Source organism: Malaclemys terrapin, chromosome 9 (genome assembly GCF_027887155.1).
Source record: "Malaclemys terrapin pileata isolate rMalTer1 chromosome 9, rMalTer1.hap1, whole genome shotgun sequence".
NCBI classification, from domain to species: domain Eukaryota; kingdom Metazoa; phylum Chordata; order Testudines; family Emydidae; genus Malaclemys; species Malaclemys terrapin.
The window spans coordinates 54,240,404-54,253,199 of record NC_071513.1 but is presented as its reverse complement, the minus strand read 5'-3'; the positions used below and the strand labels follow the sequence as shown (position 1 = coordinate 54,253,199).

General features: G+C 51.2%; 1 protein-coding gene across 1 annotated transcript; it reads left to right on the top strand.

The window, feature by feature from the left end:
- Positions 1-3,102: 3,102 nt before the first annotated feature.
- On the top strand, positions 3,103-12,785 carry CRYGS (crystallin gamma S). The gene is made up of 3 exons (XM_054039553.1): positions 3,103-3,283; positions 6,588-6,830; positions 12,464-12,785. The coding sequence occupies exons 1-3, from the start codon at positions 3,263-3,265 to the stop codon at positions 12,734-12,736; spliced, it is 537 nt and encodes a 178-aa protein (XP_053895528.1). The 5' UTR covers positions 3,103-3,262; the 3' UTR covers positions 12,737-12,785.
- Positions 12,786-12,796: the final 11 nt, after the last annotated feature.

The following is a 12,796-nucleotide window of genomic DNA, read 5'->3' as shown; positions in this document are numbered from 1 at the left end:
CAACCCGCACACGTGCACTGGAGAGCAGTGTCTGACTGTTTTGACTCATTTCTTCCCACCACAAAGAATATTTTCACCGGCCACCTACGGTTCTAGCTCCTGCGGTGCTCTGACATGTAAATGTGGTCATATTCCATGTGGGGGGGAACATTACTTCCCTTAGCAACAGTGGGTGAGACTTCTCAGTCCTGGAGGTCAGTGAGGTAGTATCAGCTGTGGCATCCCTGTCACAACAGTCATTTGATCTGAGCAGTGTTTCCTGTCATCAATATTTCAGCTTTCCACAGTTGAAAATCAACGGGAGTGGGTCTCACCTTCAATATCTGCTCTCAAGACAACCAGTCTCCAAGCGTATGTCTACATTGAGATAAAAACTAACCACGGCTGGCCTGAGTCAGCTTGGCATTTGGGCTTGGGCTGAAGCCTGAGCTCTGGGACCCTGCAAGGGTGGAGGATCCCAGAACCTGGGCTCCAGCTTGAGCTTGAATGTCCGCTGCAATTTTTAGCTCCTCAAGTTCGAGCCAGCTGACCCAGGGCAGGAGCAGGGCTCGTGGGGTACATCTGATTGACCAGTTCACAATTAGTGAGGCAAACGAGGCAAGCTACATTACATACAAATATAGTGAGATGTTTATTTGAACCACCCAACTGGCAAATGTGAAACAGAGAAACCAAATGTGTGGAGCACAAGGAAAATAACGGGATCTGATGCTCTAGCCTCAACATCTTCTGGACCTATGCACGCATGAGTCAACATTTCCAGCAGGCTCCTGGAGCCAGTAAGTGGGAGGGAGAAGGGGATTGAGGTATGGTCTGAGGAGAGACAGTGGGGCCACATGCTCAGCTAGTGCAAATTGGTATAGCTCCATTCACTTCAGTGGAGGAGTGACATTGGATTGACAGCAGTGGGTGATCTAGTCTTCTGGTGTTCAGCCAAAACTCTCCTAGCCATCAGTGGGTGTCATAAATATAAAGGGAAGGGTAATAACCTTTATGTATGCAGTAACAGAAATCCCTCCTGGCCAGAGGTACAGAATCACTTCCTGTAAGGGGTTAATCAGTTCAATTAATCTAGTTGGCACCTGACCAGAAAGACCAATGGGGAAAGAAGATACTTTCAAATCTGGGGAGGTTGGGTTTGTTCTCTTTGTTGGTTCCCTCTTAGGACAAAGAGAGAGACCAAGCAGGTAGCCCAGCTCCTAAAAAGATCCTGAACTGATACATCTAAAAATTACAGAAATTGTAAATAATAGCAAGGAAATGCATTAGATTCTTTTGTTTTAGCTTGTGAATTTTCCCTATGCTAAGAGGGAGGTTTATTCCTCTTTTTGTAACTTTGAAGTTACAGTGGGTGTTTGTTTTGCCTGAGTAATAAGTGAAGATAAGACTTGGACATGGCTCTTAAAGGTGTGGGACAAACCCAGCTACACCCTCGGGTTACTACCCAATCCACAGTGGATGATGATGAATCTGTCTTACACATTTGCAGGATGATGATAAAAATCTAATTTGGCAACACACCCTCATAGCTTTGTAATGTCACAATTTTGCCCCCCACAGGACAACTTACTTCCTCTTCCCCCATCCCCTGCCCCCCCCCCCCCCCCGGACCTCCACAAGTGGCTGTCTGTCCTAGGCCCAGGGAAGAAATGGAGGTGTTGGCTCTGATGTGCACCTACCCAGCATTTAAATGGGGATGTGGGATAGCAAAAGGGAATCCAGTTCTGGGATTAATATACCGAGCCACTGTAGCACCCTTCAGTGGGAGCTGGGTCCTAGGCTGGATGCTGGGATCTTCATAAACAGCTCTTGGATTAATGGTGGTGAGTGGCCTCACATCTAGCAGAAAACCAGTGTGTGTAAAGCACAGACCCTGATACTTAAAGGATTAGGCAGGAAGGAGAATGGGATGCCATTGGGCAGATATCTAGATCAACCTATTGGCCTCAGGGTGCCTCTGGAGTTGGCAGGGTTTAAAGGTGTGCTGGTGTAGACAGAAGCATGCGGAATCATTGGGATGAAATGGATCCGTTCTGACAGACTTGAAATAACAGCTGAGTGGTTCAGGCGCTGTTTGCCAAATTCATCTGCTGTCTTTGTCTCTCTAAGCCTTTGGAGTGGTGCCGGCAATAGCTGGAGAGGTGTTTATAACAGAGTGACTTCTGGGGCACAGACATCTACACCCCTGTGTTCCTTGTTTTGTGCCCTGCTTTGATTGTGTTAAGTATTTACCTAGCCCAGTGCATCGAGTCAGTATAAGGGTGTTCCTAAGAAAGATCGTCTTGTGGTTAAATCACAGGTGATCTTAGTTCTGTCCCTGACTCTGACATGGACTTCCTGTGGGACCGTGGACACCTTACTTAATCCCTCTGCTTCACGTTCCTCATCGTAAAATGGGGATAAAAGTCCCTCCCCTGGGTATGTCTGTTAATGTTCTTAACAGCAGTTTGAGCCCCTCAGATGGAGGGTGCTATAGAAATAACTAGGTCTTATCTAGAGATCCCTAGATCTCAAAGCACTCTACATAGGTCAATATTGCTATCCCCATTTTATAGATGGAGAAACTGAGGCACAGAGAAGTGACTGGCCCAAGGTCACCCAGCAGACTACTGGCAGAGCCAGGTATAGAATGCAGGTCTACTGAGTCCCAGTCCAATGCACTATCCATTAGGCTACACTGCCCGGTTCAGTGTTATCACTGCTGCACAAACATTCCTCTAAGCAGAGGCCATTCTCTCCAGCTCTCTTCCCACCCTTCTGCTGAGCATGTGTTTATGAAACCTGTCACCACAGCACCTTGCAACAATTGGAAAATGTCCTCTCACAAGGCTTGGTCCCTTTTTACAGAGGGGTGTAGGGCCTAAGATTCTTGGATTCTAGTCGGTGATCAATCTTTTTTAGCATGTTCAAAGCAGAGAGAGCAACCAAACTGTGTCATCCCCCCAGGCAGGGGGCTTCTTAGTTGGAATGTTTTTGGCCGAGTTTTGGTGTTCTGACTCAGCAGACCATTCAGCTCTGATGATGCAACAGCAAAAAAATAAAGAGCATAGCGAAGCCTCCCTTTATTCCCTAATCCTGTTTGCTTTTCTAGAAACAATCCCTAGCCCTAGAATCACTGACTCAATTCTTGGATCCCATTCTCATGACAAAGCGAATGTCTGGTACAAAAGGAGCCTTATAAAAAGGGGCCCCCAGCTTCTGGATCTTTACAGGTGCTCCTGGAATTCCTGCAGCAGCTAGGGTGTAGTGCCTAGAACGGAAAATGTCCAAAACAGGAACCAGGGTAAGTGTGTGTGTGTGTATCTTTCCGAGGGGAAGAGATGCAACTTAGGAAGCTGCTCTTGTTTACAAATATGGCAGAAGTGCAGAAAGAGCTTAGGGTAATAGAGCAGAATTTAGCACAGTGGTAGGAGAGTCTATTTCTCTGAAAGAAGATCAATGAATAAAAAGCAAGTGTTTCAAAAATGTACATGGCTTTCCACTGGGGACAGGAGTTTTTCAAACTGAAAGCTCGCTCAGGCAGATAAAATGACTTTAAAATACAGGGCTGTATTGTGAGTGACAAACATGGTCTCTCCTCCCTTTTTCTTCACACTGGATATTTCTCTTTCTGCTACAGTACATCAGGAGAGCGGAGGTGGGAGGCGAATGTTGTGGTTGTTGGGGAGACTCAAATGTGCCTAGTGCCTGTTGCTCTCCTCGGTGTCTTACTGGGGAGGACTGCTGTGCCATGGAGAGCGTGGCAAGCTTGTGGGAAGATGCGCAGTCTGTCTGCAAAGCATCTGAGTTTCAAAGCTAGCAGCCAGCACCAGTGTATGCTCCATAGTTAGGCTGTCGAGGAGAAAGTACAGCGTGACTGCTGGGATGCTGATGCCTGACTCTCTGATCACAGGTGGGGGGAGACCAGTTGTGTGAAGTGTATCATACTGCCAAAGAGGGCACTGCCCAGACACCTGAGCTGCTTCAGGACATGTGTACCCCAGCGTTTTGGAGTGAGCCTCCCAGCCTGGGGTGACAGATTTGGGCTAGCAGGGCTTGTGCCAGCACTCTAAAAATACCTGTGCAGACAGCGCTTTGAAGGTGCTGCTTGGGCTGGAGCTAGGGCTCTGAAGCCCACACCCTTCCCTAGCCTTCAGAGCCCAAGCTGCGGCTTCAAAGTGCTGTCTACACCACTATTTCTAGAGCACCAACGTGAGCCCCGCAAGCCCAAGTCTGGTGCTCCAAAACACTGGGTAGACATACCCTCAGACTCCAGTGCTGTACCCAGGGGTGTTGAGAGCAGCTTTCCCACTGACTTCAGTGGAGGTGGGAGCAGGCCCTACACTTTGGACTCCTAGCAGGTTTAAAGCAGACAGGGATGTAGCTCACAACCCTATATTCTGCCTATGGATCAAAGTGCATGAGACTGAGAGCCTAGGTGCTGGTTCCCAGTCGGGTGCTGCTTCGCTGAGTGGCCCTGGGCAGATACAGCCAAATTCTGAACTTCCTACTTCCACTGGGGGACACACTGGAGTGACCCTTCATTGCTCTGTGTGCCCGTATGTAAAATGGGCACAATGACACTGCACAGGCATGCCGTGCAAAATATTCTTGTCATCCGCTCCTGTCTCCGAGTCCCATCGCAGCATGAGAACAGGGCGCTGCAGGCAGGCAGGGACCTGCCCCAGTATCAGGTGGGCACAAGGGTCTGCTCATGTAGAACTTACTTCACTACTGGGACCTAAGATCTTCTAAGCAGGGGGAAAGGTGCTTTGTCTGACAGCTGGTGGTGTTGGGGCTGAGCCTGCTGGAGGACAGAAACTGACTAAAGATCAAGGACAAAGGTTCACTCGCTGCTTCACTAACTTCTTTTCTTGTTGCTGATATAACTTAAATTGTGGGGAGCAGGAGGCTCCAGTGTCCTCCGAGAGGCAGGATGGTCCAGCGATTAGGGCACTAGTCTAGGACTTGGGAGACCTGCTGTGCCACAGACTTGCTGTGTGACCTTGGGCAAGTCACTTAGCCTCTCTCTGCCTCAGCTTGGCACCTGTACAATAGTGACGCCAGCACTGCCCTGCCTCATGGGCTGTTGTTACTGATTGTAAGGAGCTCAGATGCTATGGTAATGGGGCCCACACAAGCACCTATTACCCCAAATGCATTATGTGCTGTGGAACCCCTACCTTGGCGTTCTGGCAGTTAACGGGGTAGAGTTATACTAGGAGGTTGGTTGTTTGACTGAGGGGTTGGAATGTCACATGTGACGGCTATTTCAGGCTGCTGAGCTCCAAGCACTGTGTGTGTTGTCAGGCCATTGCAGAGATGGGCCGGGAGTTTAGAACTGCAATCCAGAATTCACCTGTCACTTCCCTGCGGGTTAATGCTGAGCCATCTCACTTAAACTAAGGTTCTGTGCCCACCTGCAGTGAAGTCTGTGTGTGTGAAAGGAGCTTAGTGGAGGGCTGGTGGGGAGGAGCGTGTTCCTTACACATTCCCATGAGCTCTTCTCACTAAGGCTAGACATACTGATCTTTATTGTTAGTCCATTCTTTGCTCTGTGGACATAAACTTCAGGGGTTCTCCGTTCTCTTTGTGGTCATGTTTGAAGGGGGACGGGAAGCAGCCTGAAAATAGGAGCAGCGAATTGTTCTCTGTGACTACAAAACTTTGATTTGCTTGGTTAAAGCAAATTGAGGATGGGGGAGGGAAATCAAATGTATTTTACAAATTTCACTTTTGAAACTTTTTTTCAGTGGTGAAACAAAATGGTCATGTTAAGGCATCATAGCTTAGGCAGTGGAAACAGGCTGATGTATGTTATACATAGAGACTCCGAGAACTATGAAAGGGAAAATCATGCAGTTAATAGATAAGGCCCGATCATGCAAACATTCACGTGCTTCATTTTAAAGCATGCGAGTAGCTCTCTCACACAGTATTTGGAGGACTGGAGCCTAAACGTCTTTACCTCTGTTACAAACCATCCCTGAAATAATTAAAATGACAAGAGATGTGAACCAAACTAGCCTTTTCCCTCTCGATGGTTTGTTTACTTTTTGCATTTCCCTTAGCGTGGCCAATGAAAACAGACAGTTTCATTCTTCAAAATTAGAACAGAACTGTGGTGTTTGGGTTGCAAACAGCGGTGCCAACCCTGCCGTTCTTGTTACAAAACTGGCTTTCCCTCGGGCTACTCGCTCTTCTAGGGACTATTGGTGAGTATGAGGCTTCACAGGATTGGGCCCACTGCAAGTAATTTAAACCAAAGCAACCCTCTCCCCCACCCCAATTTTTTTTTATTGCCTTTTTCTTTGAATGTCATTCAGACCATTCTAATAATATTAGGTTTTGTCATTTCTTCCCAGGGCAGTCCCTTTAACTGCTCACGGTTAATGATGTGCCTTTATGTTAAAGGCAGTAGCTAAGGTGTCAGCCTTGCTCAAATGGTACGATTTTAACTAACGCATGCTTACTTCAGTGACAGCACTTGCAGTTCTCACCCCCTCAGCCTGACTCTTTGCTGCTTTTGCCCAAGAGTCATCGACTGAGCCGTCACCATCTGTTTGGAAGAAGGAACCTCCCCTCTCTCTGCTTTGCTTGTGTTTCAGATCACTTTCTACGAAGACAAGCATTTCCAGGGCCGTCGCTATGAGTGTGACAGTGACTGCCCTGATTTTCACACCTACCTAAGCCGCTGCAACTCCATCCGAGTGGAGGGGGGTGCCTGGGTTGTCTATGAGCGGCCTAACTTTGCAGGGAACATGTACGTTCTGACCCATGGCGAGTACCCCGAGTACCAGCGCTGGATGGGCCTTAATGACCGCCTCAGCTCATGCAAAGCCATTCACTTAGTAAGTCTGACTTTCCCTTCCTTTCCCCAGTCTCCCCCAAAGCACACATGTTGCTGCTTCTCCTCCATAACACAACGGATGGGATATTCCCAGATATACTTGAGAACGAGGTTAAGAGAATCCCAACAGGTCATATGGGACAATTTCTGCATCATCAGAAGGTTGCAATCTAAGGGGCAAGTGAACAAACCACAACCTTGGGAAGGCAGAGAGAGTAAGAAAATCTTCCCAGGAAAGCTTCAGTGTTTTCATGTAGAACGCGGCTGTAGTTCTATTGAAACGCTGCTGCAGCTCAGTCTAACCCACAACAGAGGGAAATGCTCTGAGCTTCCCCATGACCCGCTGAAGTGGTGCAAAGAAATGTGATGTCAACAGATAAAGAGAAACTCCCCCACTGATTTCAGTGCAAAAAGCAGTTTGCTTTGGGCAGGTTGTAGGTAAGTTTCAGTGGGTACCTCTCACAATTGGGGTGTCAGTGTAGTTTTGTTTGGAAATAACATTGCTGCAGTTTGCTTCTAGGAAGCTGGGGTTTGGAATTTATACAGGGGAGGTGGTTACTCTGTACCCTGTTTTCCTTAGTTTGCTCATCTACTTTCCTTGCTCCTCTTCCTGGCAGACGCAGTTTGCAGCAGCTGGTGTGTACACATGGTGACATTCCCTAAGCACCTATGTCAGTTAGGGGCACAAGCCCCCTGGGAATTTCCATCCCTGGGATTTGTACTCCCCATTCAGTTGCTTTGGAGAATCTTCCCTGCACGGCCTGTGCCAGCCTGGGTTTGTCTGAACCTCTGTAGCTTATTTCCCACTCTGCTCCCTGCTAGAACCGATCTCGCGGTCATTCAGTTTCAGTGCAACTGGCACTAGAGAGAGGAGATGGCTGCCAGGCAGTAGCTCAGCCCCCAACCCCCAGACATGGGGTGTAGGTAGGGGGATGGTTCCCCTAGGAGCACTCCGCTGGTGAGGACTTGCAGGTGTCTGCCTGTGCACAAATCCCACACCCCATTTGCCTAGTTAAAGTTAATTAAAAACAAAACCACTTGCCCCCTCTTACTTTAGGGTTACCATATTTCAGTGAGCAAAAAAGAGGACGGGAGAAGCCCCGCCCTAGCCCCTCCCACTTCCCGCCCCCCCTGACCTCCCAACCCTCCCCCCGTTCCTTGTCCCCTGACTACCCCCTCCTGCCCCTAACTGCCCCCCAGGACTATCTAAGCCTCCCTGCCTCTTGTCCCCTGACTGCCCCAACCTTTATCCACACCCCCACCCCCAGACAGACCCCTGGGACTCCCACGCCCCATCCAACCACTCCCCACCCCCTGACCGCCCCCCCCAGAACTCCCAACCCATCTAAACCCCTCTGCTCCCTGTCCCGACTGCTCCGATCCCTCTCCCCACTCCTGCCCCCTGACAGTTCCCCCCCAGAACTCCCAACCCATCTAAACCCCTCTGCTCCCTGTCCCCTGACTGCTCCGATCCCTCTCCGCACTCCTGCCCCCTGACAGCCCCCCCCAGAACTCCCAACCCATCTAAACCCCTCTGCTCCCTGTCCCCTGACTGCTCCGATCCCTCTCCCCACTCCTGCCCCCTGACAGCTCCCCCCCAGAACTCCCAGCCCCCTACCCCCCCGCTCCTTGTCCCCTGACTGCCCCCTCCTGGGACCCCTGCTCCTAACTTCCCTCCAGAACCCCACCCCCTACCTAAGACTCCCTGTTCCTTGTCCCCTAACTGCCCCCTCCTAAGACCCCCCCCAACTGCCCACCAGGACCCTACCCCCTACCTGTACCCTGACTGCCCAAAACTTTCTCCACTCCCCCCAAAAAGCCCCCCCCCCGTTTCTTGACTGCCCCCTCCAGAACCTCCCTGCCCCTTCTCCTGCCCCCCTTACCCTGCTGCTCAGAACAGGGTGTTGGGCTCTGTGCGAGCCGGACACGTGGCTAAGCTCCCCAGCACAACAAAACCCGGTCCCTGGCCCTGCACAACAAAACCCGGTCCCTGGCCCGGACCGGGTTGCAGGGGAGAGCTGCCCTTGTATCAGCACAAAGTGCTCTCGCTCCCGTTTTGCTACGCTGCATGGCAGTAACCGCTCCCAGTTGCAAAAGGGGAGGGCTGCACTTTGTGCTGAGACACTTGCTCAGAATGCAGGGCGGAGCTCCTCTCCAGCTGCTCCGGAGTCCAGCCCGGGACTTTCCTGCAGCCCTCCCAGCCGCTCCGGGGGAGGGGGGAAATCCCGGACATTGTGAGTGCTTTACAAATTCCCCCCGGACGCTATTTTTAGCACAAAAAGGAGGACATGTCCGGGTAAATCCGGACGAATGGTAACCCTATCTTACTTGGAATCCCAGGGATGGTTGGAGATGCGAGACAGCGTGCTGCCTGCTTTTCCCATTAACTCAACTGGCCACAGGCTCCATCCCTTTCAGTCAGTCAAACTTCCAGCTGCTTCACTGTACATGTGCGGCCTGCGTGGAAGGAGCTCGCTGTCTGCAGCAGGGGCTGGAAGGACAGTGAGGATGTTAAGTAAAGCCAATGGCGTTTTGATACAAGACTTTTAGCAGAGGGCAGAGTCCTCTTTGCCACATGCTGGCAGCGAAGTGGGTGAGAACAACCCCAACTCATGGAGGGCTGTTCTTGTTTCTCAGGATCATTAGTAGAGTACGGGGAGCAGCGTAAGGGGGAGCAGCCCTGAGCCAGATAGATCCCTCAACTGCCCAAGACTAGAGAGCACAAAAGGGGAATTTTAAGCCCCGTATCACCTCAGGCACCTGCCCCAAGTGCAGGAACATTGGATCTAAGGTTTCTCATTCTGCCATGGTCGCAAATCGCTCCGTTCAAGCATTTCAGTAGCTCCTGCCAGCACTCGCAGAGCGCAGGGCCTGGCCTTTGGAAAGACTGGCTGTGTACCTGCTTCACTGAGGAATCCATGCTGACCTGCTCTTACACAGGAGTGGATCTGAGCTCTGTCCTGCAGCTTGTGCTGGCAACCAGCTCACCCCATGGGCAACCTGCTGAGTGAGCAAGGGGCAGCGAATGCTCAATAGTGGTGTGAAAGAAACAGCTGATGCATAAGGTGGATGGGAAGTCTGGTTCCCTTCCAAAAGTTTAGAGGAAGGGAATGTAGGGCAGCCTGGCGTTGAGGCTGGCAGGGTGTGACAGGGTAACCAAGGCGTGTATCCCTGAGTACAGGGAAATGGGACCCTCAGCGAAGTGCAGGCAGTTTTCCCAGGGCATCCCCCTTCCTTAGTCTACGCTGGGAGTTCCCGTGGCTATCAAGGGAGAACACAGTGCTTGGCTGGCTTTCTTTGCCCTTCTTTCAAAGGAAGGCTTTGCTGCTTGTGCTCAGCCTGCCAGCGTGAGGAACCCGTTGCCATGACTAGGCTGTGAAGAGCAGGGAAGCTTTCATCCGCTGCTGGCATTCATGTGACCCTCTCCACTGGCAGGGAATAAAAGCCAGGTGCATCAAAAGTACAGGCCAAAGCTGATTTTGAAAGGGCCGCAGCTCAGCAGAATTTCACTGATGGTATACAGCACCCTGTGCATCGTCCTTCATGTGTTGGTTGGAAATGTTTTTATCTGATCAAATGCTTTTGTAGCTCTGTAGTGCAGCTGCCCATGAACTATTAAGTATGGAATAAAGAACATCCCTAAAAATGCAGGGCACGTGGAAGGAGAAGAGGGGGGCAAGTCTCAGTGTAATGCTGGAGGCAATCAATGTGCTTAACAGTGATGCCTTTGGCAACCAAGGAGTGTAAACTAAGAGGTGATAAACCAGTGTCCAGCCAGCTAGTGCCCAGAGCATTGCCCCTGCCAGAGGAGGGAAATCCAACGCATTAAATGCTGCAGGCCTCCATGTTCCAGAGGCAGGCCTGGGGCATGAGCAGCTGCTCCAGCATCCTCCAGCCAGAGCATACCTTCCCATAGGGGGCTCTGGAACAGCAGGACTTTCCTCTGGAACAGCGGGTGGGCCCCAGAGGACACCACCTCCCCTGCCACTGGTCTCAAAGAGCTGCCCCTTCCGGTTGCTTTAACAGTGGTGGAGCCCTGCTGATATTCTATAATTAAACAGTGGGTGGAAGTATTTAACTTGTAATTCTGACTATTAGCCCAGTCAGCTGGTGCCTGGTTTAGAGTTTTTTGCCTCCCGTGCTGCCTTCACCAATGCCAAGGCCTCGTAGTGGTATGTGACTGCCTTCAGCTGTGCTCAGTGCTTGAAAGAGCCAACGGCTGGGGGCACTCAGCTAGCGGGTCACTAGAGGAACGTGAGCTATGGGAACCTTCCCCCGTGGGCATGGGCCTCCAGCTCATCCAAGGCAGCAGTGAAGCGTTCCTTTCTGGTGGGGAGGGCAAGAGGAACAAGCTGCCCTGAGGAAGGGAAATGGTGGCATTCAGCTTGGAGCTGGTGGTGGTAACAGACCAGGGAGGTAGGGATGAGGTGGGCCAGGCTGCACAAGAAGCTGCAGATTAACACCCTTGCAGCGCTTATGGGCTATTCAGTGCTTGAAATCTCAGCTGATATAATGTCTTGCACATGTGAAATGTGAGTACAGGCTGTCACCATCTCATTGACCCCTTACTGCGCTGGGGCACACTGCGGCTCCAGTTCTGAAACCTGCAGCAACCGAAGGGTTAAAGCAATGGGAATCAGTTTAAAACACTGAAGCGCAGCCAGCCACAGTGCATCTCTTATCCGTCACCAGCAGTGCCCTGGCCTCTCCCCGCTTGAGCCTCGGTTTGCCCTACCCGGCCCCTCATCCGTCTTTTCCACCCAGGGATCCTAACACTGACATAGCAGGATGGCAGCATCTGGCATCATCTGGAGATGGGCCAGTGACTACATGAGGTGTAAAGCAGGGGAGAATCAGACCTCTGAGGCTGCAGGGTGTGCTCAAGTGTTAAAGCCTCTGGGCAGTGGAGGAGCCAATACTGGTACAGCAAAAAAAAAAAAAAAAAAAAATCCAGACAGGGGCTGGGGGAGCCTAAGGGCACCTTGAGGTGCAACAAACTAACCCAGGTGAACTGGAAAGCCAGCCGATTGTTTTGGTCAGGCCTGTCCTTTTATATGCCTGGGAGCTACCTCTTCCCCGCCACCTCTCCTAGTCACTATGTTCCCATCATCAGTGCATTCCCCAGGGTTGGGGGTGGGGAAAAGGGGAGGTTTCTTGCCTCTCAGGAGTAATGAGGCCCCTTTAATTGTCCACCTGTGATGCTCAGAAACAGCACAGTCCTATGCAAACCCAGGTCTCCATGGCCAGCGGCCTCCTGCAGCCTCCATCCAAAGCCACTGGGACATGAAGGGGCTTGCACAGGAGTGCAATGAGCGAGGGGTTTTGTGGCATAACAGCTGATGCTACTCGGAGTTCTGGGAGGGAAACAGAACCTCCTGCTCCACGTGTAAATCAATCCCTAGCTACCAGGGGTTAGGATGAAACCTTGGGAGGTAGATTACCATACATCTGCCTGTTGTGGGGTCCTTTACCTTCCTCTGGAGCATCTGGCAATTGCCAGAGGCAGGATCCTAGATGAGCTGGACTCAGGTCTGATCCAGCCCGGCAGTTCCTATGCTCCCTGTGTATAGTGAGAGAATGAGCCAGAACTGCTGCTGTGCCCAGCAACGTGTGATTCTCTGTCTCCTGTTCCAGTCCAGTGGAGACCAGCACCGCATTCAGATCTTTGAGAAGGGGGACTTTGGTGGCCAGATGTACGAATCTACGGAGGACTGCCCTTCGGTCATGGACGAGTTCCACATCCGGGAAATCCATGCCTGCAAAGTGCTGGAGGGGGCCTGGGTATTCTATGAGCACCCCAACTTCCGTGGCAGGCAGTACCTCTTGGAGAAGGGGGAGTACCGTAAGCCCGTTGATTGGGGGGCTGTGTCCCCCACTGTCCAGTCCTTCCGCTGCATTGTAGAGTGAGGGGTGGGGCAGCTCCCCCTTTGCCAGGGAAACCGCGTGGAGTCTGTGAATAAAGCAAGT

What these genes read in the sequence shown, in the direction of transcription:
- CRYGS (XM_054039553.1), top strand. Translation starts at nt 3,263, where the DNA reads ATGTCCAAAACAGGAACCAGG. An exon ending in TGTCCAAAACAGGAACCAGG is followed by an intron (nt 3,284 to 6,587) that starts GTAAGTGTGTGT and finishes CTTGTGTTTCAG; the next exon opens with ATCACTTTCTACGAAGACAA. An exon ending in CATGCAAAGCCATTCACTTA is followed by an intron (nt 6,831 to 12,463) that starts GTAAGTCTGACT and finishes CTCCTGTTCCAG; the next exon opens with TCCAGTGGAGACCAGCACCG.